The 27,733-nt window shown below is 63.2% G+C and overlaps 1 protein-coding gene across 3 annotated transcripts in view; it reads left to right on the top strand.

The window, feature by feature from the left end:
- POC1A (POC1 centriolar protein A) overlaps positions 1–25,986 on the top strand; it is a 34,753-nt gene extending 8,767 nt beyond the window's left edge. For all 3 annotated transcript variants that reach the window (XM_081106510.1, XM_081106511.1, XM_081106512.1), the window contains 5 exons: positions 1,080–1,213; positions 3,590–3,658; positions 6,081–6,179; positions 16,633–16,773; positions 25,337–25,986. In XM_081106510.1, coding sequence (XP_080962636.1) covers positions 1,080–1,213; positions 3,590–3,658; positions 6,081–6,179; positions 16,633–16,773; positions 25,337–25,435 — 542 coding nt within the window. In that variant the 3' untranslated portion in view covers positions 25,436–25,986. The remainder of the gene's footprint in view (positions 1–1,079; positions 1,214–3,589; positions 3,659–6,080; positions 6,180–16,632; positions 16,774–25,336) is intronic.
- Positions 25,987–27,733: the final 1,747 nt, after the last annotated feature.

A 27,733-nucleotide genomic window follows, 5' to 3' on the forward strand; every position in this document is an offset into this window, starting at 1 on the left:
TGCCTGGCAGCAGCCACCTGCGCGGTGCTGTCCCTGATGCCAAGGAAACCCTGGGGGAGGTTTTAAGAACACAGTGACAGCCAGGGCACCCCGGTGACGGGGGAACACTAGGCGCTCCTGAGTGGGCTTTGGGCCCGTGAGGATGTTGACTCTATTGGGAGAATTCCGTTCACGACACTGTGTGGCCAGCTGTCCCATGGTCATGCTCCCCGCAGGGCATGTCGGGCCGCCGGGTGGATGGCCCTTTGGCTGGAGGAGGGGGCTGGTGTGTTTGTCTCGGGCGAGGGGCTGTTGGCTGCAGCCGCTCTGGTTCCCAGCTCAGCAGGGAGTCGGCAGGTGCCGGGCCTGGGAGCGCCCGTCCTGCGGAGGTGGGCGAGGCCCATATGTGCAGCCCACACTAGCTGTTCAGACATGTGGCCCGCAGTCCCTGCCCCAGAGCCACAGTGTGCTTTGTGGCTTCCAGGCACGTGCAGGTCCATCACCCCGTGACAGGCTTGGGGGTCAGCAGAGCAGGGCTGCTCCCCGTCTCACAGGGGGCTTGCCCACGGCCAAGCAGCGCGAAGCTGTGAATCTGGGTCTGCGACTCAGGGCCCTGAGTCTGGCTTCTGTCCATCCCACGCTGGGCTCCTGGCACCAAGTTGATTCTAGTCATCGGCTTGCCCAGGCCACTGAGGGCTTGGCCTGCCCTCGCTGGAAGCGTGAGCTAGAGCTCCGAGTCCCCGTTCTCTGTCCCCTGGGCCTCAGCCCCCCCAGGTGTGGTCACGGGGTTTTACCGCAGCTGTGCAGCCAGCTGTGCCCCTTGGCTTGGCCTCTGAGACCGAAAGGGCTGGTCAGAGGCAGTGCAGTCTCCCCGCTCCAGCCAGCTTGTGGGCCCTTCCCCACCAGCCCTGTGAGGCGTCCACAGGACATTCACGGGTCGAGCAGCTGTCCTGGAAGGCCGATGGGGCTCCCCAGAGCTCCTCTGAGCGGGGCACCCCGGGCCAGCCTCGGTGGCCCTGATTGGCCCTGATGGCCCGTCCTCAAGCCTCAGCAGGGCCCCGGGGCCTCCCAGCCACGCCTGACGAGTGTCCCTTCCCCAGTGCACAGCGCTGCTGTGAACGCCCTCTCCTTCCACCCGTCGGGAAACTACCTGATCACAGCCTCCAGCGACTCGACCCTGAAGATCCTGGACCTCATGGAGGGCCGGCTTCTCTACACGCTCCATGGGCACCAGGTGAGGGCCTGCGCAGCGTGGAGTGGGGCCGATTGAGGCGGCAGTTTCTGTGGTCCCCTCGCTGCCTGGGCAGTGGGGTGAGACGCAGGAACGGGTTTGCTCCCATCAGACCTATGACCCCCATCAGAGTGCTGGGCCTGGCCTGCAGCTGAGTAGGGACTCGACTCGGGAGCTCAGTGGGGTGGGAGGGGCAGGTGGCATCTGGACGTGGTTGTCAGACACCACCTGGGCTGGTTGAGTGCCGCTGTCCCCTCAGGACCTCAGGCATTTCTGTCCCACTGGAGTGGCGCCTGGAGCCGCTGCCCTGCTGGCCTCGGGGTCTCTGGGGTCTCCAGGCTCTTCAGGCACCACTGCCCTGGGAGACTCAAACAGCAAGCGGGAGGGAGACCTGCACATCCGTGTGGGAGCACCTGGGCTCGCGGGCGGCTGTGCGGGAACTCCTGGGCTCCAGGGTGGCTGTGCGGGCGGCTGTGCGGGAACTCCTGGGCTCCAGGGCGGCTGTGCGGGCGGCTGTGCGGGAACTCCTGGGCTCCAGGGTGGCTGTGTGGGGTGGTTGTGCGGGCGGCTGTGCGGGAACTCCTGGCTTCCAGGGTGGCTGTGTGGGGGCGACTGTGTGGGGTGGCTGTGCGGGCGGCTGTGCGGGAACTCCTGGGCTCCAGGGTGGCTGTGTGGGGCAACTGTGTGGGGTGGGCTCCATACCTGAGTGGGGTTTTGCCCGGGATCTGCAGGTCTGCTTGCAGTGCCCCTAGTAGCCCCACCCATCAGGTCTCCTTCCCCAGGGCCTGAGTCCCAGAGGCCAGGCCTGGTATCCGAGGGCCCCGGGCTGGCTGGGGGTGCAGTGCCCTCTCTGAGCTCTGCAGTCTTCTTGTGCCACCTGCCTGGGCCCTGCCAGAGAACAGGAGGAAAGGGAGTCCCTGTTCCTTGCTGTGTCCAGGACAGACGTGGGGCCAGGACTGCCCAGGAGCCTCCTCCCCCAGCTCCCCTCGCTGCAGCAGGAAAAGCCCGAGAGGGAGGGCTCCCACCCACCGCGCTGCCCTCCGAAGCCGTGTCCCCGAGCCAGGCCCTGGAGCCGTGTGGCACGCGGGGAGGCAGTGCCCTTGAAATCGAGGCTTATTTTTCTGTATTTTCTGAAGCATCTCATTTGGTTTAGGTCCCAGAGCTATTTGGGAGAGGGTGGTGGGCGGGGTGTGGGTGGAGTTAAATCTGGTGTTTGTGGCTGTGCAGTTGGTGTTCGTGTCGCTGTGGAGTGACTGAGTGGCACAGGGACCAGTGGCATATGGTTCCACGCGCCCCAGCTGGCCCACGGTGCGGGCAGGCAGCCGTCGCTGAGCCCGGACCCCACCCAGGGCTGCTGTCTGTGCTCGGAAGCTTGGTCGTGGTGCAATCACAGGCTCAGATACAGACCCACCGATGTTCCTGCAGCGTGTGCACACGGCCTCGCTGGGCTGGGCAGTGGCCACCAGGGGCCTGGCCTGCGGGGGGTGAGGCCGCAGTGTGACTGGCCTGGGGCATGTGGGCCGCCTGGGCTGCTCCAGTGGGAGGGGGGTCACACCTCCTGGCTTGGATAACCAAGCGGGGGAACAGCCCTGGCTGGTTTCCCTACAGACCCGAGGGTTGCAGGTTCAGTCCCTGGCCCCAGTCGGGGCAAGTGTGGGAGACAACCAGTCAATATGGCTCTCACCTCTCTGTCTCCCTCCCTCCCTGCTTCTCTTCTCCCCCCACCTGCCCCCCGTCTCTTTCCCTTCTCTCTCTAAAAATCGATGGGAAAAATATCCTCTTGGTGAGGATTAAAAAAGGGGGCGGCGGGACAGCTCATTAGTTTCAACATCACCCAGCTGTCGGCCTGGCCTCTGTCACCGGCCTGCAGCCCACGGTGAGGCCGGGAGCGGATGTTCTTGCCATGGCCAGGGGAGAGCCTCTGCGTTCTAGGGCAGCTGCTCCGCCCAGAGGTCCTCCTTGCTGACAGGGCCACCCCGGGACACACAGCCACTAAGCAGACGCTGGCGAGCCAGTGCCGGAGCCTCCCGGGGGGTCGGTAGGAGGAGGGTCTGAGTGCGGGTCGGAGGCCAGAGCACCCGCCGCCCGGGCCGGGATCAGTCGCTGCCTCTCGGGCTGCTGGCCTCCGTGGGAAGTGGGGACAGTGGTGCCAGCCCAGCGTGGCTGCCAGGGTGGGCTGTCCTGCTCATTCCGCAGTCTGTGACCTGCCTTTGTCCTGGCAGAGGTCTTAGGGTGGCACTCATGCCCGGGTTGGGGAGCGAGGCCGAATGAGGCCTTCAGCCCTTTGTCCCGTGGCTGCGGTCGCTCAGCTCCAGGTTTCTTGCGGTGCTTCTGGAATCTAGGTGACCTTTGCGTGTGTGCTTTCTCTCTTGTTTGCAGGGTCCGGCCACCACTGTCGCCTTCTCCAGGACAGGGGAGTACTTCGCTTCTGGCGGCTCCGACGAGCAGGTGCGTAAGGAGCGGCCTGGGTCTCGCCGCTGCTGACCCACGGGCGGAGCTGTCCCACGGGTGGTGCTGACCCACGGGCGGAGCTGACCCACGGGCGGTGCTGACCCACGGGCGGTGCTGACCTATGGGCGGTGCTGTCCCACGGGTGGTGCTGATCCACGGGCGGTGCTGTCCCACGGGTGGTGCTGTCCCACGGGCGGTGCTGTCCCACGGGCGGTGCTGACCCACGGGCGGAGCTGTCCCACGGGCGGTGCTGACCCACGGGCGGTGCTGACCTATGGGCGGTGCTGTCCCACGGGCGGTGCTGTCCCACGGGCGGTGCCACGGGCGGTGCTGTCCCACGGGCGGTGCTGACCTATGGGCGGTGCTGATCCACGGGCGGTGCTGACCTATGGGCGGAGCTGATCCACGGGCGGTGCTGATCCACGGGCGGTGCTGACCCACGGGCGGTGCTGACCCACGGGCGGTGCTGACCCACGGGCGGCTGAGGCGGCTCGGGAGGCGGGGCCAGCGCTCCTGGTGGCTTTCAGTGGCCACCAAGGCCGGGGCTGGGGCGGGTGCTCAGACCCAGGGCCCTCACCTCCCCACAGCAGGTGCCGGCCCCGTGGCAGGGTCTCAGAACGCTCACCGCCCACACCAGCCTGGGGGCCTGGCTGCTGCCACGGAAGAGCTAAAGCAAAGCTTTAAACCACGTCTTTCTCCTGATCATGTGTGAATAATGAGGTCATTAGTGGGTGCTTACTGCGAGCCGGGCGCGGAGGCCATGTGGCCGGAGCTCTGCCTCACTTAGTCCGCACGGCAGCCTGTGGGCGGCCCGCTCATCCCCCATCCTGTGTGTGGCAAGGAAACAGTTTCAGCAGAGCTGGGGTGCCCTGGGGCCCCCACTCCGTGGTCGGCGCCCTTGCCTCCTGGCCCGCCTGCGTGCTGTTGGCGGGGGAGGGCGGGGGATGTCAGCATTTTCAGACTCCAAGGCTGCAGAGGGCACGTGTGAGGGGGGCCTGGCCTACTTGTCACCCTGTGAGCTGAGGCCCTGGGGTCCGGCCCAGGCCTGGCACCTGGGAGGCCTCGGGGGCCATTGATGACTCCGCCCGTGGGAAACCCCTCCAGGTTCCCGGGTGGCTGGCTGTCCAGGGAGGAAGGCGGCCATTCTGAGCCACTCCTCACCTGGTGGGTTGCCCAGGAGGCCTCTCTGATGCCAGCCTCAGCTCTGACCATTCAGCCACCCTCCCAGGGAGCCCAGCTCCAGCCCCGTGGACCGGTGTTGGTTGTGTCTCTGCCAGGAAATGGGGGTTGGTGCAGGGGGACTTCCAGCACAGCTCAGGTAGGGACGGCAGGCGTCTTCCCAGACCTGCACTAGTGCCTGTGCGAATCTCGAGGAGGAGGAAAGCAGAGGGGACCCCGAGCCTTCCCTGGGCGGGGAGGCCTGGCTCGTTGCATGGGAGGCAGGAAACCAGGCCAGTAAATTCACGGCACACGGCAAGTCCTGGTGAGGATGGCACCGGTCCAGGAGGCAGCCGGTAGCACTCAGGGCTTCTGTCCACACTGGCCCATTCCCGGGCAGCTGCTGCCTCCCTGGTCGGTTCTGAGAGCCTCAGGGTGACCTCTGCCAGCATCCCTTCCTGTCCTGGTGGCCCTTTTGCTGCTGGAATTGGCTCAGCAGTGGGTTGCCCGGGGCACGTTGAGTTTGCATCTTATGTGGATACTGTGGGCGCTGTCCTGGAAGTGGGCCTACCCGAGGGCAGCCACACGAGGCTGACACCCTCCAGCAGGGGGCGCCCTTGCTGCCCAGGAGCCTCTAGTCATGAAGGTCCTCGCAGTGAGAGGTGAGCTAGAGCGGGTGTTACCGACTTCTCCCTGGTGCCAGTGTCTGTGCTGAGCTGTGAGCCTCCTTGCAGCCCTTGAGGTGGGAACTGGGATCGTGCCCTTTTCACAGATGAGGAAACTGAGGCACAGAGGGTTGAGTCCCTTGCCTAGAGTTGGGTAGAACCGGGATCTTCACTCCCTGTGGTCCGGGCTGGAGTCCACATGCCCACCACTTCTCATGGCCGCAGGCCAGGCCACCGCCCTTGGAACCGCTGTTTTAGTGGGGAGACACGATGAGGAAAAGGGGCAGATTAAGCAGCGACGCTGGTGCCCTGAAGGAAGTCGGGGCCCTGGTGAGAATTAGCAGCGGCCAGGACGCCCAGGCAGGGGACCAGCAAGTGCAGAGGCCTCGTGGTGGCCCGCCCAGGTTCCCGCCAGGCCTGTCCAAAAGGCCTGCTCTCTGTGGAGGTGGGGCAGGTCCCAGAGTTGAGTTGGGGTGTCAGGTGGGGATCACTGTCCTGCTTCTGGCCCAGAGCTATGGGGGTGGCCTGTGGGCCCATCTTCTCCAGGAAGGAGTGGCGAGGGTGTCTCCCCTAATTCTGTGTGCTTGTCTCGGCAGGTGATGGTCTGGAAGAGCAACTTTGATGTTGTGGATTATGGAGACGTCGCGAAAGGGCAGAGGCCTCCGGCCGCGCTGGCCAGCTCCTCCAGGAACCTGGTAAGTGGCCTGCAGGCGGGTTTGAGCCTGGCGGCCTGGGTCTCGGTGAACTGCATTGGGCTCGGAGACGGTGGGGGTCAGAGGCTGGTCACGGACGGGACTAGTAAGACTTGTCATTTAGCGAATACACTTCAGCCCTCGTGGTGTTGCTTTGTTTCAGATCTGGGGTGAGCAGCCAAGCGGGAGGGCTGCAGAGCAGGCCGGCTGCTGGGGCCCGGGCCTGGGACTGGGCAGCCCACTTGGCAGGGTGTTGCCATGGCACCCACTCCTGTGGGGGTGAGGCCTGAGGCACGAGACCACGGCACCCCCGGTTCCTGGAGGGTGCGGGCTGAAGCCACAGCTGGGCCCTGTGGTTCTCACTTCCTTTTGTTTAAACCACGGAAAGGAAGTTCCTCAGCTACAAGCCATTTCAGCACCGTGGTTGGTAAGAGGGCATTCCGTGTTCCTGAGTTAAAATAGGCAATGCTATTTGGGGGAAACTGATAGCTGATAAGCCTCACTGAGTAAGGTGCATTCAGCTTTGGCTGAACCCACGCTGAAGCTGAGGTTGCGAGCCGGGGGGTCTCGGGCTCCAGTGGCCGCAGGCCGGGAGCTCCTCCTGGCCCTGGAGGCAGCGTGGCCTCTCCCACCCCCGGAAACTGGCCTGGACAACAGGAAGCAGCTTGTCCAAGGCCCAGCGAGCCAAGGCTGCCCAGAATAGAACCGGGAGGCCTGGTCCCTCCCGCCTTGGGCTCCGCTAGGGACCCCTCTTCCCACACTCCTGCCCTTCCCCGCCCAGCAAGGGAAGGACCCCACACCCCTCTTCTTGGACAAGCTGCGGGGCCTCTCGTCCTTCAGTCCTGGCTCAGAGATGAGATGGGCTCCCTTGCTTCCCAGAATGGTGGGGCCTGGTCATCTGGGAAGAGGCCTGTGGGCAGGGAGCCAGCAGGACACGGCAGGGTGGGCCTCCCCACGGGGGGCTCAAGTGGAGGGAAGCATGTGGGCTCTGGGTCTGAACCCTGCAGTGTGGTTCCAGGCAAAGCCCCCCTTCCCTGGCCTGGGTTTACGGTGAATAACAAACAGGACCTCTAGGAACTGGTGTTTTTCAGTGAAGATCTCGCTCCAGCCCACAGACCAGAGATTGTCCTTGCGCTTCCCGACGGTGGGCTCGGCTGCATGGGGTCAGGCCTAGTGAGTGGTGTGGCTGCCAGGGGCTTGGCTTCTCGGGAGCCCATGAGCACCATCGCTGTGCCCCCTTCCCCCCCAGCTCTCGGATCTGTGACCCCGCCCCCAGCTCTGCGTACTCCAGGCCTTGGCCCTGAAGCCGCATGAGTCACGCCCGGGCATTTGAGGACTGTAGGAAGCCCATCGGGCCAGGTGCTGGGTCTTGACTTCCTGACGGTGGGCTTGTTAGAGTGTGGCAGTTAGAAGCCAGGGAGGCAGACAGGGCGGGGCAGCCCCCCCGAGCCCGGGGCAGCCCCCCGGCCCGGACCCCCGCCCAGGACCTGGCTCTGAGGCGTTCAGCTCCTGTTGGAACCAAGGCCGTCTCTGAGCCTGCTCTGAACGGGGCCCTGTTCACTGTGGAGCTATTTTCAACCTCGGGGGAAATTCACAGCTTATTTTTAGGCGCTTTCCATGTTGAAAAGCAAAAGCCATTTCCCAGCCCTTCAGAATGTGAATAATGGGTCTCACTTTCTCCCTTTTCTTGGCCGAGTTGTGGTGAGGGTTTCTTTGCTGTGGTTGGGGAGCTCTCTCTGCTTGGGGGGCTGCAGAGGAAGGGCTGAGGGTGGGCAGGAAGTTGTGAGGCTGGAGCGAGGTTGGAGGGTTCCGAGCAGGAGGCCTCCGGAGGGGCTGTGGGGCCCGCGCGCATCCGTGCAGCCGGTCCTCGCCGCTCACGCCCTCCTGCTGTCTGCTTTGGGGCCTGTCCCTGAGGCCTAAGGACCACATGTCTTGGCTGACCGTGGCTTTGGCACCTGCCCCTCAAGTCCCAGCTGCCACAGGACTGATTCTGCCTCAACCACGGAAGCATTTAAAAATCACTTCGAGTAGCAAAGTCTCGTCTATTCCGATTTGTTCTCGCCCTCCCTCCACGCATCTCTGAGCCCATTATGCAACTGGGGAGGAAGGCTGTGGGCGGGGGGAGTATGGAATTCTGGGTAATTCAGGAAAACTGAACACCCACTCGGTAAGTGCTTGGGGCTGGCTGTCCTCCAGTGCAGACAGCAACCTCAACTTCTAGGGCGAGGCCCTGTCTCCTCACCTCACGTGGGGGAGGCCAGGCCCTCCCTGCTGACCTCCCACCCGGTGGCCCATGCCAGCGGCCGTGGCCCCGTGCCTGGCACCTGGCAAGGGCTCAGCATTAGCTATTTTTAAAATGTCCCTTTTCCTTCCTCCGTCCCATCAAGAGCGGATGACTCCTCCCCTCAGTCAGGGTGACTGTGTTCACACCTAGGGGAGACCCACAGGCCGCTGCTCCTCCTGCCCAGGACGCCTCCGGGCAGGTGCTGAGGACCGGGCCTCAGGCAGAGCCAGCCCTGGAGGAGGAGGCCTCCGCCTCCCTGAGGATGGTCTGTTTCTGCTTTGGCTCCTCTGGTTCTGAGGGTGGAGGCTCAGCCACGCCTGCACCCTCACTTCAGCTCCCGCGCTTTGTTTTGGGGTGCTGCACAGGGCTGGGCCTGACGTAGGGTTCTTGGGCCCGGACCTGCCTGTGCCGAGGCTCTGGGGTCCGAGGAGTTGGCGTCGAGGTGAGGGGAAGGCCCGCTTCCTGCTGCCGCGTAGACCTGCTTCCTCCGGGAGCGTGGTGGACGTGGGTCCCTTACTGACAACGGAGGGTTCTGGCTGGGGTTGCTGTCCATGGAGAGAAGTGGGTCTGAGGGAGCGCTTGGCAGGGAGGGGCGGTGGGTGTTGGGAGCAGGAATGAACCCCGGTTTACATGTCTTAGGAGCCGCTCCTTCCTCCCCGCACTCCTGTTCTCCGCGTTTCTCAGACTGTTCAAGGGGCTCTTGGCAGCAGGTGCGGCAGAGGGAGCCACGCGCACGGGCATCTTGGGAAAGTGTTGGTGTCACGGGCCCAGACTCCAGCACAGCACCTGCCTCTGCGCCTGGGCTCGGCCTCTGGGGCCGAGATGGGCCTCTTACGTGCTGGGCTCTGGCTGAGGAGCGGCCTGCCAGTGCCCTGGTCCCTGGGAACGCGAGCCTGGTGAGAAGCAGTGGCCCCCGCGCTTCAGCGCAAGTCCCCTTGGCGGCTTGTTAGAGCCCAGTCAGCTCAGTGAGGAGTCCGTCTCTAACAGGCGTCCACTGCCAGCCACGGCTGCTAGAAGGCAGCCTGCCCACTGTGACGTGATGCAGAGGCAGAGGGTGGGCAGGTCACTGGCACCTGAGTCTCCTTCCCTCCGTCCTCTCTCCCTGCCCCCCCCCCCCCCCCCGGCCTTCCTTCTGTCCTCCTCCATGCTACTTTTTCAGACCCAGAAACCTGAAGATGGAAGAACGGATCCACAAGTGGAAGAGCCCCGGTTGCTTAAGTCTCACTGATTCTTTGGGCCGTCTTCCTGTTCCCCATCCTTTCCAGGTGGCACCTCCTCCGTGCAGTCTTCCCAGGATGGCCAGCAGCTGGGAATCCACCCCACCCCACCCCCAGGCACTCTGCTCGCTGGGGCGGCCCCTCTCTCTGGAGGCAGTGACTCACAAGCCTCCCTCGTGTCCTGGGGGCGGGCGCTCGCTCTCCTGTGGTGCCCAGCACGTGTCTGGAACAGGATGGTCAGGACGTCAGTTCCGTGGACACGGGCCTGAGGGCAGCGTGGGGCAGCGTGAGGCTAGGGGCGGCTCTGGCTCTATCCTTTGGCATTTTGAGGGTCCCCTGACTGAATGAACTTTCTTGCCTGGTTTGTTGGGGAGGGGGTGGCATGGGGTGGTCTGGGCAATGGAGGGTGGTGGAATATGCGTTTCTGGAAGTTTCCGTCCTTTTCGTTGTCAGTGGGGATAAGCCCTTTGCAGCTTCTGTCTTCCAGATTGGATGGCAGGCTGGCCCGTGTGGTGTAGGGTGCTGGGTAATTCTCGTGTTCATGTTCTCACTGGTTACCATGGAAAAATCAGAGTAGACAGTTTCCATGGAGATTATCTTTAACTTAGTTTCTTGGAAGGTGCAGACATGGCTGCGGGTTCACTGGACGCTCAGGTGCCCTCGGGGCTTTCTCTGTGGCCATGTCTGGGCTGCTCTGAACACGCGTGGATTCGGGCAGATCTGCCTCCTGTGCTTGAAGAGGCCAGGACGAGCGGGGGTGACCCTGTGCCTCAGCTTCCTCTTGGGGATCCCACTGCGCCAGCTCAGCTCTGCAACCATTCAGATTGCCCGGGAGCCTTTTTTATTTTTATCAAAACAAAGCAAAAAACCACATTGTGGAGATTCCTGAGCGAGCACAGTGGAGAGAGCAGTGTTAGGAACCCCATGCACCCATCTCTAGCTGCAGCACTTCACCATGCATTTCGTCACCTCCCGCGTTTTAGGAGAGTTGCAGTATTTTCATTTGGTCCCAGATAGATTATTTTACCCCAAATAAAGGCATTTCTTGGTTATATAACTGCAGTGCTCTTATCACCTCCAACAAAATTACTAATTCCTTAGGACCAGGGCCTAGTCCATATTCACATTTTCACATTGTGTCACATAGGAGGTGGGAGACCTCGAGAACACCCGCTCCCTCCCCACCGAGGTCGTGGTGGTCAGAGATGCGCTGTCCTGGCTTAGGGCGTGGTTGGGCTGGGGGCTGGGGAAGCTTCAGGGTCCCCCCCCCCACCCCCCTAACCCCGTCCTCCAGGACAGTTGTGACTGTGAGCCCCAGGAGCCCTTGTTCTAGCGAAGATGTGCCCGCAGGTGGCCAGCTCCTGCCAGCTGTCGACGGGGGCGGCATCCGCTGGGGGCGCTGTTTCTCTTCGCTGCCTGCGGGGGAGGATGGAGAGGTGATGTAACCTGAGTTCACCCAGCTTTGTGCTGCTTTATTTTCTAGGACAGGGAGGCTGTGAGACCCGGGGATGCCCTCCAGCAGCGGGAGCGAGGCTCTGGCTCCTCTGCGGCCCACGTCTCTGCAGGGGAGGCAGGGCCAGTGGGTTATCTGTCTTGGCAGGCTTTGCTCGCGTCCTGAGATGCTGCACAAAATAGGAATTGCCAAGCTTGGGAGCAATGCCCGGTGTGGTCAGTGCCTCTATCCGCTCTCCATTGAACTAAGTGCAAGGAGGGTTTAAAATAGCCAGCCTTTGTTCCCGAGGTTTTAACAGTTCAACTCCAGCAGTTCCACTGAGCTGTCTTCAAGTGGGTCTATGAATAAATGCCACTGCTCCCCTCTGTCCCCGAGAGCTCCCCTCGGCGTCTCCCAGAGAGGCCGCTCTGCTGCTCATCTTCGCGAGACGCCTCCTCTGCGGGCAGCCGCACATTCCCGTCCAGAGCCACAGACCCTGAATGAACCACACGGAGGTGTGACCCAGCAGGGGGTCACCGCAGAGGTCAGCGCCCCTGTCAGGTCAGCGCCATGCAGAGCCAGGCCTGTTGGCACGAGCCGCCTCCGTGGTGTCCCTGGCAACCACGCATAACCTCACCCCACTTGTGAGAAAACGCCAGGCAGACCCAGATGAAGGCACATGGGGCCATACAGCTGATCAGTACTCTCCCAAAGCGCCAAGGTCACAGGACAAGGTCACGGAGGAACTGACATTGCGGCAGGCGGAGGAGAAGCCGCTGAGCGCAGCCTGAGGGCCTGGTCGGGTTCTGGGCCAGCGGGATCCAAGGACGTTCGTAGGAAAGCTGGGGGAGTCCAGTGGGGCCCTCGGTTTGGCTGATGCCATTGACCCGGTGTTGATTTCCTAGGTGACCATTGTCCTGATGGTTATGTGAGATGTTAATACGGGGGACACCTGCCCAGCCAGCATGGCTCAGTGGCTGAGCATTAGCCTATGAACCAGGAGGTCACGGTTCTATTCCTGGTCGGAACACATGCCCGAGTTGTGGGCTCAATCCCCAGTAGGGTGTGTGCAGGGGGCAGCCGATCAATGATTCTCTCTCATCGTTGACTTCTATTCTATCTCTTTCTCCCTCTCCCTCTGAAATCGATAAAAAAAATATTTTTTTTAAAAACTGGGGGAACCTAGGAGAAGAATAGATGACAATTCTTTACCACCTTTTGCAACTTTTTCCTAAGCCTAACATTAGTTTAAAGGGGTTTAATTTTTTAAAAAACCTACAGTCAACACATGGGCCTGATCAGAAGCCTTGAGCTCCTAGTGTGGCGGCCTCAGCCTCGATGGGGGACCGAGGTGCTTAGCGCCAGCGGCAAGGCCCTCGGGCATGTGTGTAACTGAGCCGCGCAAGGGCCGCCCTCACGGAACAGGTGGTGGTCCGCGGGAAGCACCCTGCACAGCTGTGCACTCACTCAGCCAGCAGGCTGGCTCCGGAGGACACGAGCAAGGTCGCCAAGCAAGTTGAAGGTTTAAAGAAACCAGAATCTGTCTTGGGTTCAGGGCTATGTTTAGAACCAGAAGTTTCCTCTTGTTGGACTCCAGGCCGGAACCTTAAATTATAGGGCAAACAAGGCTGCCGTAAATCTAGTCCACAAGTCTGTGGGGCTACAGCACCAGTGTTCCTTCAAGCTCGGAGTTGAGAAAAGAGCCGTGTGTTTTCCCGTGAGACGCTGGAGGTGAGGGGGAGCCCAAGTGAGTGCTCTGCACCCCGCTCCCTCGCCAGAGCCCGAGGAGTGAGCAGGGAGGCGGCCAAACGGGCGCCATTAACTTTCCATGAGGGCGATTGCCAAGGGCCTGGGCCCGGGGTGCCGACTGGGAAAGGCCTGGCCTCGAGCCTCTGTGCCCTCACTTAGACTGACGGTCGAAAGACTCCCTGGAAAAGGTCTCATCATGGGAGGGGTGTGTGTGTGTGTGTGTCCATGTCTTCCTGTTCTGCTTTGGAAAGAATGACCTGCTTTGGTGTTCTAAGTGGGCAGTGGCCAGGCTCTCCCCACCTGGTCTCTGAAGGAGGTGGCACCAGTGAGACGGCCCAGATCTCAGGCCTGGGCCCCTCCCTGTCCTCTCCGTGTCCCACACTCAAGCCGTGGACCTGTGCCTGGTACAGAGCTTGTTTCTGGAGCGGCCGGGCAGGGCAAGGTCCAGGGCGAGGGATTAAGAGAAGAGCCGTTTCTGCCTGGGGCAGGTGTTAATTACCACCCACCCGCCAGAGGGGTTCTGTCCGGTCAGCTCATGGCATCTCCATAGGGAGCTCCGGCCGCTCCTGGCTGCTGGCCAGGTGTGTGGCCCCTAAGCGGCTGAGGCCTGACACCCACAGACCAGAGAGCCCCTGCTGGGACCTCCTCCCGGGACACCTGCTCCCCTGATGACTGGGGAGGCGAGGCTTTGGGAACCAGAAGCTCTGAAGTGTGAGCTGGCTCTGCTTTGGGAAACTGTACCCCAGGCCCGTGTGGCCCTCACGGGCCTCCCCCTGCTCCTCAGCGTGGGCCTTGCCCACTGGTGCTGGCGTGTGAAGAGGTGATGGGCACTCGGTACAGAGTGGCAGTGGGCGGTGTCGTGTCCTGTCATGTGGCCGGCAGATCGGGCTCCCAGGGGCGTTTCAGTTGTAACTGCATTTTTTGAAAAGCCAGGCTTAGTAACATGTGAAGAATCACAGCCACCATGTTAAAAAGTGAGCACATAGGCATGTGATCACCACATGTCGGGGCTAGAGTGACTCCATCCCCAAAGTTCCCTTGTGCCTCCTGTGGCCCATCCACTGCCCCCTCTGCAGCCGCCGCAGCTCCTGCTGTCACAGGCCAGTGTGCGTTTCCAGCGCCGCGTACACAGGTCACACGGGTACGTCTCTGGGTCTGCTCCTTTCCCTTTTGAGAGTCACCTGTGTTGTTACCAGTATCGGCCACTCCTCTCTCTGCGGAGTAGCACACCCTCGCCTTCCTCTGCCTGTCGCTGCAGCTCCACAGGTGTGTGCACGTGGGTTCGTGTGATTTTAGTCGCGACAGGCGCCACCGGGCAAGGCCCCTCCTACCCTTTGACTTCAACAGGGCGCTGATGCAGTTTCCCTGATAGGGTGTCTTCCTGCTCTTGCCCATCTCATCTCTGCTTTATCGCCTGTTTGCTAAGCTCTTGGGGAAATGCCACGTCTGTGCTGGAGTGCAGGTGCGAGGCCATGCTCCCGGCGGGGCTGCAGGCCCTTCGCCTGGGAGGTGTCACCGCACAGGCACGCCGCTGGGGGCTTGGCTGTCGGAAGTGTGAGTGTTCGTGAAGGGCCTGTGCTGTGCTCAGCCCTGTGCCTGGCTGGCATTCTAGGGGGTCGGGGGGGAGTGACCCAGAATGTTAGACCCAGGGGCTGGGTGTAAGAGCAGCTGGGCCCATGGAAGCAAAACTGCCTGGTGTTCAGGAACTGCCTGTATTTGGGGTTCGGACCCCAGCTCTGTCATTTCCTGGGTGACTTAGAGCAAGTTATTCACCCTCCCTGAGCCTGCTTCCCCACCTGAGAAATACGGGTCCCGATGCCTGCTGTGAGGGGCCCTTGGACAGGTGGAATGAGGTGACGTGTGTGCATCGTGCCCCATCGCTGGCAAGTTCACAGCAGCGAGTGCCTCTTCCCGTGCAGGCGGCCTGCGCTCAGGCTGTGGTGTCTGCGGAGCGTGGACGGGAAGCAGAGACAGGCCGAGTCCCGCTGAAGGGGAGACGGGGACGGGGTAGCGTGGTCAGAGGAGAAGCCAGCTGCAGGACCTGGGACTTGGGAGTGAGGCTTGAGGCTGGCGCCTCCCCACAGCCATGTCCTGTCTGAGCCTCAGTTTCCTTTGTTGTGAAAGCTCGGAGTAGACGGGAACATGGTTCCCGCAGGCTGTCCCCCGACCCCAACAGGCCTGGGCCACCCCACCCGCTCCCGTCGTCCCCCCACCCCAACAGGCCTGGGCCATCCCACCCGCTCCCATCGTCCCCCCACTGTGCCTCCAGCAGCCAGTGCAGCCAGGTCTGGGCCATTCTGCAGAAACACTCAGAACTTCACTCCTCCCCACGCAGCGGAGTGCCGCCTGAGCGCTCCTCGAAGACACCAGCTGTCGGAGCAGGGGGACGGCTCCCACTCTTCCTCTCGCGGCCCTTCCCGAGGGAGCCACGGGCCTCGTGACGGGACTTGGGCCCCGGGCGAGGTGGCCCAGGCCTGTTGTGCCTGGAGATGAGCACTGCTCACAGCCCAGCCCAGAGGCAGGGTGGCCCCCATTTCACAGACAAGAAGGTGGAGGCCCCGTGGCCTGTCAGTATGAGCTCGCGTGTCGCCAGGCTCTTCCTGGAAAACCGCCTGGGTCTGAGGGCCGTGGCTGAGGTGAAGGCCCGTCGAGGCTTCTGGGATGAGGCCTGGCGTTCAGGTCTGAGTGCACCGACCCCCGGAGGCGGGAACGGCCCGGCCCGGCCCCGTGGGCTGAGGTCTCACTGCGGGCACGGCGCCCTCGCGGGCGTGCAGGTCGCGGGCGTTGGACACAGTGCCCCTCCGTTTTCAAGAATCCCCCCGGCTTGTGTCTCACATTTAAGTTTTCTTGAACCACCAGGGCCTGCATTTTCCAAGTTCAAATCCATATGCTCTCAAGAGTTTGTTATCTATGAGGTTAGGAGGCGTTCCTAATAAAGGAAAACACGCAGAAGGGGGAGGGGGTGGGGGGCCAGGTGTGCGGGAGCTCAGAGCGCTTCTGATCTGGGGTGCGGGGCTGCAAAGGGATGGAGGGGGGCTGCTCAGAGCAGGGAAGGGTTGTGGGCCCTCCCCACACAGACGCCCTCAGAGCTGGGTGTGAGGGTGCAGAGGCAGAGGGGAGCTGCGGGACGAGGCAGGCCCGCGCAGGGTGCCTTGTCGGGGGCTGGAGTTTGCTTCCTGAGGCGGCGGAGCCCTGGAGGACTGGCGAAGTGTCCTGACATGGCAGCGTTTGGATGCCCCCCGAGCCCAGCATGGCTGCCTCAGTGGGTTGCTGGGGCAGCCGAGAGGGTGAGCCTCATCGAGCACGTCCCTCCCACAGGGGGCAAGTCCACAGAGGGACTGTGGGTTCCCAGACTGCAGTGTCCGCGGGACAGTGGCTCGGGGCCACCCTGTGGACCGGCACGAGTCTCCTGAAGCCACTTGCCCGAGTGTGTGGGGTTGGGGATGGCGTCTTCCGCATTTGGGGTCTGAAGGATCTTCGGCAGAAACCCCAGTCCCGTCAGGAGCAGCCCAGGGCCTCCAGCACCTGAGGGCGCTCTCCGGCCCACCTGCTCCCCTCCTGCCCCTCAAGCCTCCTCGTTGGTGGTCGCTGCTCAGAAGGGGAGGCGACAGGGTGCGCCCGCGGTGGGGCCCCGCCTGTGGCCGGTCCTCCTGAGCACTGGGATTCGTTCCTCCGTTTGCTGGTGGTCCCAGCCCTTCGGACGGGCGACCCTCGCTCAGTGTTCCCTCCACGCTCAGCCAGGACTGAGGGCTCCCCTCCTTTCGTTGTCTTTAGCCGGAAGTGGACTTCCACGTCCCGGGCAGAGCCAGGAGCCAGGAGTCGGTGCAGAGCGCGCCGAGGGAGCCCGCCAGCACGCCGCAGGCGCTGACCAGCACGCTGGAGCACATCGTGGGCCAGCTGGACGTCCTCACCCAGGTAGGCCACGCCACCGCCACGTCCGCACTCGGCCGCAGTCAAGGTGGGGAGCCCCGGCTCTGGTTCGAACTGGCACTGCCCTTACCCTCGGAGCCACCTGGTGTGTCTGTGAGGGGCGTGGTCGTGGGCTCTGCCTCCCGTGTCCGTGGTGAGCATTGAAGGAGGTGAGCCCGTGGGAGGTGTTGGCCTGTGCCTGGCCCTGGCGCGCTGTGGCACTGACCACCCTCATCATAGGACAGACGCGGGCCTGCCCTGTGGAGCGTGCGTGGGTCCGGCAGCTCCTAACAGCCTGTAGGGCAGTAGCATCGGTACAGGCCCTGACGAGGTGGCGGCCAGCAGTGCAGAGGCCAGCGGGGCAGCTCATCCTGGGGAGCAGCGTCCTGGCCGAGGGAGCAGCCCGCCTGCAGGCTGGGGGCCCTGAGCACGTCCAGGCCACGAGCCAAGCCCCGTGTGGCAGGTGTGGGTCAGATAGGGGTGGGGGTGGACAAGGCAAGGTTTAAAGGACCAAGCTCAGGCCCCTTCCCCCCTTGGCTTCGGGTGCAGACCCCTCTCTCTTGGTTCAGCTTGGGTAGAGTGAGGGTGTGGGAGGGACGCAAAGGACCCTTGAGTCTGTGACGAAATGGACACAGGGCCACGGCCTCATTCCTGCCTCTGGGCCTGGAGCGAGGGAGGAAGCCCCCTTGTGTCATGGCCCCCAGCGTGTCCCAGTGTCCCAGCTGGACTGCACACCTGGACCCATGGAAGGAAGGGCAGGAGGGCAAGGCTGGTGTCGGTGGCGTCGGTGGGTGGGCGGGCCTGCGCTCATCGTCAGACATCTGGAGCCGGTAAGCCTGAGAAGGCCCGTGCCCGGAGGGGAGCAGGCGCTGAGACTGAACAGGCCCCGACCTGTCCTGTCAGAGCTGCGCTGCCACGTGCTCCCTGCAGCCTCGTCGAGGGAGCGGCCGGGACTCCATTAGGACCTCGGAGGACAGACTTCGGAACTTCGAAGTCTGAGAAGATGGTTAAAAATAGTGCCCTTGGATCCAGAGGAGTAAAATGCTAAAAATGCTCCCGTCGCAGTTTTTGGGGTGCGCGTGGAAGGCTCGTTACGTGTTGGCAGTTGGAATGGTCGTAATTGAGAAGCTGGCTCCGGGAGTTGGCGAGGGTGGCCCGTTTGCTTCGAGACACCATGACCCCCCTCCCCACCCCCATGGTCCTGGCCGTTCCCTATTTGATGGGCTACTCAGGCGAGGCGTCTCGTCCACACTGGTGGAAGGTGGCCAAGCTCAGTCCTCCAGGTGTGCCCAGACCAGCTTGTTGGGAAGGGATAGCGTGAGTCATCCACCCCCTGCCCCCGATGGTCCCCATGTCGTGTGTGTGCGCGCGCGCGCGTGCGTGTGTGTGCGTGCATGTGCGTGCAGACTCTGCCTCACTTGCAGGCGGCAGGGTCACAGGCAGGGTGGTGGGTGCTGTTTGCACAGGAGCGGCCTCCACATGAGCACATGTGGCCACCTGCCCGGCCGTCCTCCCTCCCCCACGGATAGGGCTCCCTCCCTCAGTCAGGAGAGACTCCTCTGTCAGAGCTGCTCCCGGGAGCAGGGACTCGGCGTCTGACTCCAGCAGGTCCCAGCCCTGTCTCTTTGTGGCAGTTTATCCGCAGGCTCCCCTGGCTTTGCACATGCAGAAGCGCTGGGGGCTGGGTGGCAGCTCTGGCTTCCATCGTCTGCGTCGTGACAGAAAGCCCCCCTCCCAGACAAGCTGCAGCGCAACGGCCCCGCCCTCCTGATGGGCTGGTGATGGCTGCTGTTACCTCTGGGGCCTGGGAATGGTCAGGCATCTCTGAGATTCTCCTGTGCGCCCCAGCAGGCCTGGGGCTGGGGAGGGAGGAGGGGAGCGGGGACTCCAGGAGATTCGCTCTCACTCTCCTGGGGACCCCATGCCCTCCAAGGAAGGGCCAAGCCCAGGCATGGGAAGGGGCTGTGTGAGTACTGTGGTGAGACAGGCAGCCCTAAGCGGGCCTGCATGGCTCTGAGCTGGTCCGGGAGACAGCTGCGGGCGGGCCTGCCGCCTTCCCGCTCTGCAGAGGGCTGTCCAGGCTGGCCTGACCCACAGTAGCCACAGCTGGTGGAGAAGCAGCAGAAGGGAGCTTTGAACGTGGGAGGACATGGCATTTGGGAGAGCTGTCGGGGCCCAGCTGGTGTGTCCAGAAAACTGGCCACGGGAGGCCGTTTCCCGCCAGTGGTTCACGGGGTCACAGCCTGGCCTGTCTGCTGCGCCACCTCTCCCAGGTCCAAGGAGCCACCACGTGTGTCTCTGACTCAGGACCGTTGTGTTTTATGAGGTCCTGGAAAATGAAGCCTCGATACGGATGGTTGGACAGGTCAGCCTCTGAAGAAATAGATGCAGAGGTGGCCACGGCCAAGGTTCCCACATGCGCAGCCCTGCTGGGACTCGCCTTGGCGTCAGAGCACAGCAGAGCCTGTGGCTGAGCAGTGACCAGTGCCCCCCACCCTGGGGCCTGCCCATCAGGCACTTGGCTCCCTGGGGGCCTGCGTGCGGCTGACACAGAGAGGAGCTTGAATGCAGCCAGTGTCGGTGGCATGGGGCTCAGGTCCTCCTGGTGCACAGCGCCCCACGGGTCCCGGAGCATCCAGTTTTCTAGGGTGGGGGGAGTGAACCCACTTTTTATAGCTTCTCCTGTGGGGATGATGTGGAAAAGCCTGTGTTTATTTAAAAGGAGTTGCTGTAAGGCCATGAGGAAGGTAAATTAGTCAAGGTTCCCTAATCCCGTGGCTAATCCGCAATAGAAGATGGCGTCTCACTGCTTCCCGCAGAGCTGACCTCCGCAGAGGTGGGGCAGGGATGCAGGCATGCAGAGAAGCCCTGTGCCCTGAGATCACGTGGGGCTCCAGGGACAGGTTCGTTGTGTGTTGTTAGCAGCAGACTGTGGGGCAAAGGGGCCCGTTAAAAAGACAGTTGTTGAGCCCAGAGAGATGAGGAGGAATTGCTTTAGAGGAGGAATCGGTTTTCTGTGCAGCAGCTGTGAGATCCTGGGCAAGGGAGCGTGTCAGGCGTCAGCACGCGGGGAGTCTCCACTCCTTCCCTGGGAAGTGGAGGCCTCGGAGCATTTAGTCCTCAAGTCAGTTCTGAGGTGGGAGGGGAGGAACTGGACTCCTGCCCCCCGGGGTGCACCCCCTTCCTGCGGAGGCCAGGAGTTTCCTCCCTCCCAGGCCAGCTGGCGGGGCCCCTCCAGCCCGCCAGGTCCCAGACCCCAGCTGGGGGCGTATTCTTCCCCAGCCAGGCGAAGCCGACGAGGGCTGCCCTTGGGCCTGGGCAGCTGGTTCAGGGCCTGCCCTGTGTCCCCAGGGCTCAGGCACTCAGCACTCAGCACTCAGCGTGCACCTATCGTGGAGGGAGCTGGGCCAGTGGGGAGCAAGGAAACCCGCCCTGTGCTGCCGCCATCAGGCAGCGGCCGGAGGCTGGAGGGCTGGCCTTTGCCCCTGGGCTGGAGACCATAGTGGCCCGGCTGAGGCTGAGGCAGTGGGCCAGCCCTGCTCGTGCACGCGCACAAGCACAGACACGCAGTGAGCGGCGGAGCCGGAGCAGCCGGAGCCGGGCAGGCGCTGGGCCCAGCAGCCCCTTTGTTTTGATAGCTCACTGGGCCCCCCAGCAGAGAGAGCCCCTTTTATTGCATCTGTTTTAGATTTTTAGAATCCTAGTGAAGTCAAGCCATGCTGCAGGGGAGATTAATTCCACATTTTCCCATTTTTGCAATGAAACCAGAGGAAAGTTCGGCATTCTGTGTGGCATAGTCGAGACGGGCGTTGAGCCAGTGACTGGCCCCAGGGTGTTTCTCTGGCCTCGCACCAGTGCCTGGTGATGCGGCTGAGTGTGCCCTCTCCTTGAGACCCAGGACACCTGGGACCCTCTGTCCCCCTGGGTGCACCCCCTTCTGGCTCCTGTGTTGGGGGGCTAGGAGGAGCACACATCAACTGCAAGCCTGGAAATGATTAAAGGGAACTTTCCGTCACAGAAGCAGCCAGACCACACGTGCCCCAGTGGTTCCAGCCCTCCCAGGCCTGACCACAAGCTGGCGTGTTCCGGGCCTCATCACGCCCCATCGGGGCCCAGAGCTCCCCCAAGAGCCCAGCTCAGCCATGGCCCTCGTGAGGTTAAGAGGTGGGGGAGCCATGTTGCAGCCCTGTGCCCAGCCTGGCACAGACAAGTGCCACGTAAATATTGGCTGTTAGTAAAGGATCACAGTGCCCTACGAGTGGACAGATGAGGGATCTGAAGCCGAGTCCACTCAGCAAGTTAGTGGTCAGGTTCAGATTCGAACCCTGGCTCTATAGTTCTGGAACCTGTGGCTCGCCAGACATGACTCGATGGGGACTAGGAGACACCCTGACAGCACTTCCCAAGGACCCACCGCCGCACTACACCCGGGATGTGCTGGGAGGTGCAGCAAGCTCCTGTGGCTGGGGCTGCGACCTGCAGGGCTTCTCGGGCAGGGGGACTGGAGTAGGGTCCAGGTGGGCGGGATTTGGGCAGGAAGAACACAGCCACAGGCAGCACAGGCCTTGAGTGCCAGGTGAATGCCACCATCCGAATGCCAGAGCTTTCAGAAGGGCAAGGACATGGCAGAGCAATGTGGAGGCCCCAGGAATCACCAGGAAGGCGAGGTGTCAGGATGGGGACTGGGGGCCGCCTGGGGCAGGAGGAGCCAGCTGGGGCAGAGGTGTCCTGCCGGACACGGCGGCCAGAGGGTCTTGAATGGGGTCTGACCGTGGTATTGTTTTCACCCCCGTCAGCCCCTGCTGAGCTCCCCATCTCCCTGGCCTCTGCCCAGCTACTGCCTCTGCCCAACACACTTCTCTCAATCTGGGCTTCTGCCCACACGTGGCCCTGGCACCTTCCAGGGCAGTCTCGGTTCCCCTCACCACTGTGCCCCCGGCCCAGCAGGTGCCTGTGGACGGAGGTGCATGTGGACGGAGGGCGGCCCTGTGCCTCTATCGTCATCCGGCCCAGCCGCCCTGTCCGCCTCTGTGTCGCCTGTGCCCATGCTCCGGGAGGGCACTTGGTCCATAGAACCAGTGCTAATCTAAGGGTCTCGGCGGTTCCCACGCAGGGCCCTGCTTGGAGCAGGGTGTGGGCGCGGAGAAGTCCCGAGGTGGCGGGATTAGGCGTCAGGGGGAGCTGGGAGCCAGGCTGCACCCGCAGAAGCATTTTGTCAGGCCCTGGCCAGAGATCTGGGAGACGCAGACAGAGTGGCTGGCTGACCATCATTCTGTCCTCCTTCCTGTGTGAGTCCTGGGGGAGCAGCCCTGCCACAGCCAGCCCAGACAGGACCAATCCTGTGGCCGCGCCAGGGCCTGGGAGCCATGGGAGCCAGTCGCTGCTGCACGTGGCAGGCACCTGAGAGGCGGGTGGGGTGGGTGACGTCGGGGCCCGTGGGTGGTCCGTGGCCCCTCAGGCTTTTGTAGAAGTGACGGCTCCAGTTCTCCCACTACATCCGCTCGTGGGGGACACGCAGGAGGTGATGGCCGTGGCTGTGGGAGGAGGAGCAGCTGCTGGAAGGACCTGGCTTGGAGGGCACGCCCTTGGTCAGCGTGGAAGTGCCTGTTCACTCACTGCCGAGGGTGGGACTGGGCAGCCTGGTCATCCCAGGCCAAGCCCCTTCCCCAGAGCTCACTCCGGAGCCAGCGCTCCAAAAACTGGCCACCGGCCTGCAGGACACCGTCCTCCCTGGCTCCGCCTGCTCAGACCTGAGCTGGTCGGAGCTCTCCTTCCAGGGCTGCCAGCGGGGCATCCGCCCCAGAGCAGGAGGTCATGCCAGGGGCCCAGGCTCTCCTCGGAGCCCAGTTCCCATGGCCAGACTGACACCCTGCACCCCAAACAGCCATTCATGAAAAGGGGGTGAGAAAGAGGCCTGAACAGGAAGTGGAAGTGAGAACTGAGCAAGAGCTGCCAGAGGATGAGGACAGACCCACCTCCAGAGGAAGCCGGCGGGCGAGAGGCAGTGGGGGCTGGGAAACAGGCCCAGAGGAGGCGGGGCACGAAGGGAAGGCGGCCCAGCCCAGGGAGAGCGCCACGGCGGCTGGACAGGGACAGGGTGGCATAAAGGGCCTTGGCCGCTCCCTCTCCCGACTGGGGTCCTCCTCAGGGCACACCTGACTCCCTCCCTACACCCCAGGAGCCCAGGGAGAATCCTGGCGACAGCCACGCCCCTGAGCCCCTCACAGCTCGGCCCTGCACCCCACGGGGCCTCCCAGCACCTGATGTCCAGAGTCGCCCACACACACCTGAGTCCCTGTCACACACGCCAGGAGTGGCAGCTCGCCCTCAGTTACTTGGAGGCCAACAGAGACCCACACCCAGGCCCTGGCCCGCACAGGGCATCCGGACTGGCCAATGTGAGCCGTTGGTGGGTGTGGGGGACTGTGGGAGCAGGGCTCCCCTGTTCTGAGTCCCAGAGCCCCGAGGACCCTGAGCCCGTCGGGGCAGACTCCTGGAAACTCCATGGCCAGAGAGAAGAGGCCGAGAGGCCCGGAGCAGGGTCCGCCGGACCCCTGCCTTGCGCTTCCCACTCGGGAGTCGGGCCTGATGCCGACAGCCGCTGAGGACGGGCGTTGTGGCAGCTGCTTTGGGCCTCGCTGTGGCTCTTTGGGGACTAACAGTAAACAGTTATTTTTGTGCTGCACTCGGAGGCCCTTCAGGTGTCAGAGGAAGCGTCTGACGCACCTTGAGCTGTGAGGGAGGAGCCCGGGGCCTGGTAACGCCGCCCCAAAGCGGACAGAGGACAGCGCTCCCCTCAGACGTCCTGGCAGCCTCTCCCAGGATTTCCCTGGGGGTCATGCTGGACACCCCTGGCTCATGATCTTGGTTTTGGTCCCCACTGCCTCCCTCAGTACCCCCCCACCTTTGTGGCCCGGCATCCACTGCCTCCACGTGTGCAAAGTGGGTCCGTGTAGGGAGGGCCAGGGAAGGAGAGGCAGGCTGGCTCCCCGGTGTGGCCTGGAGTCGGGGCTGTCGGAAAAAGTCTGGATGAAGAATGATTCTGAAGCTTGGCTCACTGAGTGTCTCAGCAGCCAGTGGAAACTTGAGGAATGCGGGTTGGTCTGGACCAGCCGGGGGCTGTTTCCGCCACATTTACGAGATGCAGACCCTCCCCCGCCGCCGCTCGGAGCGAGTGACGCCTCAGTTCAGCTCTGCCTCTCAGGGTCGCCTCACAGTCCACGGCAGCGCTTCTCAGGCCTGCCCTGCGGCCGGGGGTGCGGGCCCCTGAGGCCCGGGGTGCGGGCCCTGGGAGGATTCACAGCAGCCTGAGTGGGACGCTCCCTCCCAGAGGTCTCGGCGCTTCATTAAGCGAAGGGACTGGACCAAGGCCCAGTGCCTCTCGGAGCCCTCGGGGAAGGTGGCGAAACCTCTTGGGAAAGCCACAAACAGGGAAAATTCATAGAAAGTCCTGCTTCTTATCTGACCCATTTCGATGCCTGCCCGCAGTAGACTGGCCAGTGCTGGGTGTGGGCTTGGCACGCACAGGCTCTCTCAGTGGGGGCGCAGACGTGGCCGGCCGGGGTCGGGGTCGGGCTGAGCAGGGCTGGGTGCGGTGACAGGTGGGGCAGGCCCTCTGGGGAGCACACCGGCACTCAGACCCACTGTCCCTCTGCCGACACTCCTGAGCCAGAGTGGGTCCGTGAGTCTTATTTTTTTATTTCTAGAGAGAGAGGAAGGGAAAGATACATATAAACATCCATCGGCTGCCTCCTGCACGGCCCCCCTGGGGATGGAGCCTGCAACCTGGGCATGTGCCCTGACCAGGAATTGAATGGGCGACCTCCTGGTTCATGGGTTGATGCTCAACCACTGAGCCACGCCAGCCGGGCCACGTCTGCAAGACTGGCCCTGGCCCACGAAGGACGCGCAGCCCCAGCAGCTGTGGGCGCTGGAGGCCAGCCATCGTGCCAGGCATGCTGGGAGCAAGGGCTGAGCCTCCGGAAGCCGTCGTGGTGACAGGCCTTGTGGGCCAAGCCAACAGCTGGCCCCGTGCTGTCACCTCAGGCTCCAGGACTGCTGTGAGCTCAGCGCCACCCTCCCGTCATCGCGGAGCAAACGGCTCAGAGATGAGTTAGAGCCTCCCCAAGGCGGCCCCTTCCTGCACTGGTCCCGGGCCTGAGGGGTGGGTGGCCCCGGTGCGGGAGCCTTCGTTTGTGGGCACCGGGCCCTCACCTTTGGAATGAAGGTGGTGGCTGGTGTCCGGTTGTTCATGGACAGCTGGTCCCAGTGAGGCGGTGGCTCTGCCCCAGACTCCAGTCTAAACGCCAGGCACCAGGGCCAGGGATTCCTGCCCTTGGTTGTCTGGGGAGTGACAAGGGCTGTGGGGCCCGCTCCCTCCTTTCCCTCGCGTGTCTTGCCCGGCCCACAACATCAGAGAACAGCCATCCAGAGCCGGGAGGGGTGGGCAGGAGGGCAGGACCCTGGGTGGGCAGAGCGGACAGCTGGCCAGGACAGCGGCGGGGTTGGCTGTGGGGTCCCGGTCAGCCGGTGGCTGCGCCCCCTGAGCCTGCTCCCTGTTGTCTTGCAGACGGTCTGCATCCTGGAGCAGCGGCTGACGCTGACGGAGGACAAGCTGAAGCAGTGCCTGGAGAACCAGCAGCTAATCATGCAGAGAGTGACACCGTGATCTGATCGGGGGTGGAATCAGGAGCCGGTTGATTCGGGGGATGGTGGGCCGGGGTTTGTACTGTGGGACTCGGGTAAACAAATGGGGTTCAGCTGCAGGAATCAGGTCCGCCCAAGCCCAGGGTCGTGCCTCTGCCCGCCCTGCTGCCCGCCCTGGAGGCCCCGCCTGGCCATGGACGCCCATCGACCCGGCGCAGTGCCCAGGCATGAGGGACACGTCGGGTCCGTGGAGGAGCCACTGGAAATGTTTGCCGCTTCGGAGTTGCGTCCTGAGAGCCCAGCTCCCTGAGGAGTGGCCCCAAGCCCCCCGGCTCCCTCGGCTTACGGGGCCTTGTCCTCTCTGCCATGTGCCCACTGTTCCCGCCATCAGCCCAGGCGTGGTGGATCCTGGGTGGGTGAGCCTGAGTCTTCTCTGACTCGGACGGACGCCTGTGCGGGCCCATCTGACGCAGCGGGTCCAGGGACAAGCACGCTGGCCTCGCGGTGGCTTTGATTTCTCCCTCTGTGTGCACCAGGGCAAATGAATCTGAAAATTAAAACGGACTTTATTGAGGTTGTTGAAGAAATGGCTCATTCTAAGTAAGGCCTCAGCCCCCCCATCCCAGGGCCCAGACGGCAAAAATGGCCCTGGGGCGTCCCTGCAGGAGTCCCTCTGAGGCCAGAACACCCTTGTTTGCCGCCGTTCCGGGTGCTGGGGAGCAAGGACAGTGGGAGACCCTGCACACCACCCCTCCCCGGCTGCCCCCCAGCTTCCTGCCCCCACCTCAGGCACCTGATTCCCATTGGCTCCCAGGGTTTCCAGAGGCCCCGCCCTCTGCCTCTGTGGGAAAGCCGGGCCAGTGTTTCCTGTGCCTGATGTCCATGCCTTCAGCACTGGGCTTGGGGCCCAGCCAGCCCGGGAGGGTTTCATCCTCCCACACCCCTGCCCTTGGTGGGGTGGGGGTGTCAGAGCCACTGAGCTAGTGAGGTCCAGGTGGGAGCTGAGCGACAAGATGAGGCAGCTGCCGCCTCCAGCTGAGTGGGGAGCCGAGGCTGGCTCTGGCTCCAGCCAGCTCTGCCCCTGCCTTTGGCCGGCTGTGTGACCTCCACGTGACAGCATGACCTCTCTGAGCCTCAGGTTCTTGTGGTAAGTGGCGGTGATGAGCCCCCTGCAGGTGGCTACAAGCTGGGTGCTGCCTCACCGGCCTGGCAGGTGCTGTGGGAGGCCCCCACCCCACCCCCACCGGCCCCAGTAGGATGGGCTACTGTTATGAGGTGCTCCTGCAAGCAGTGGGTGGGGAGGAGGCTGGGGTCCTGGGGGGGGCGGGTGACCTGCCAGTGGGCAGGTCAGAGCCTTCAGCCGTGCGGCGGTCACGGCCTCCCCATCCCTGGAGGCTTTCGCAGGGAGTCTGGGCAACCCCAAGTCTGCTCAGAGGACACGCAGTGTGGGGCCAGCCTTGTCATCCCCTCCATGTGGCTGTCCTGACCCTGACGAGCCCACTGCTCTCCACATAGCAGCCTGAGTCTGTGAGATTAAAACACACTAAAAAGAAAGCTTGTGGGACAGCTCATGACATCCCTGCTTGATGCCTTCCAGCAGCCTCAGCACCCACCACAGCCATGACACCTCCTGGATCCCCACCCCCGTCTCCAACCACCGGCCACTCCCCTCATGTCCCTCCAGCCACAGCAGGCCAGTTCCAACCTCAGGGCCTTTGCACCTGCCATTCCCACTGCCAAGAATGCTCTGACCTCACCAGTTTGTGCTTCGGCCTCCTGCGCATAACATGGGGTGCCAGGAAGATTTGCTCAATTTGCACAAAGTTCTACGAGCAGGCTTTGTCCCTGCTGGGCTCCGGACCACGACCTGGGAGGCAGCTGAGGTGGGGCTGAAGGGCAGGGCCCCAGCTTCAGAGTCCTGTCGGCTACAAGGCCCACTCCAGGCTGACAGGTCATGTCACCAGAAACACGGGGCTCCTTCGAGGGCAACCCATTGTCCCCCATGAGGCCCTCAGGCTCCACTTCCTAACCGCCCCTGAGCAACCCACCCCACACGCCAGCCTGGCGCCCGCACAGCCTTTCCCTAAGGAGGCTTCAGATGCCAGGCCAATCTGGGTGCCCATGCACGGCCCCACTGGACAGAGAGGGAGGATGGGGCCACCAGCCCACAAGCCAGACCTCCCTGCCCACCAGCTAGCGGGGCGGGCAGGCAAAGGTGTGGGTTAGGGCTGGCAGAGCCAGTGGCCTCGGTGACGCTGAGCTCTGGTAATGGGGGGGCAGCCAGTGAATATGAATGAGCCATGGCTGCTGGCAGACAGGC

Source organism: Myotis nattereri (genome assembly GCF_964212035.1).
Source record: "Myotis nattereri genome assembly, chromosome: 14".
In the NCBI taxonomy this organism is placed as follows: Eukaryota; Metazoa; Chordata; class Mammalia; order Chiroptera; family Vespertilionidae; genus Myotis; species Myotis nattereri.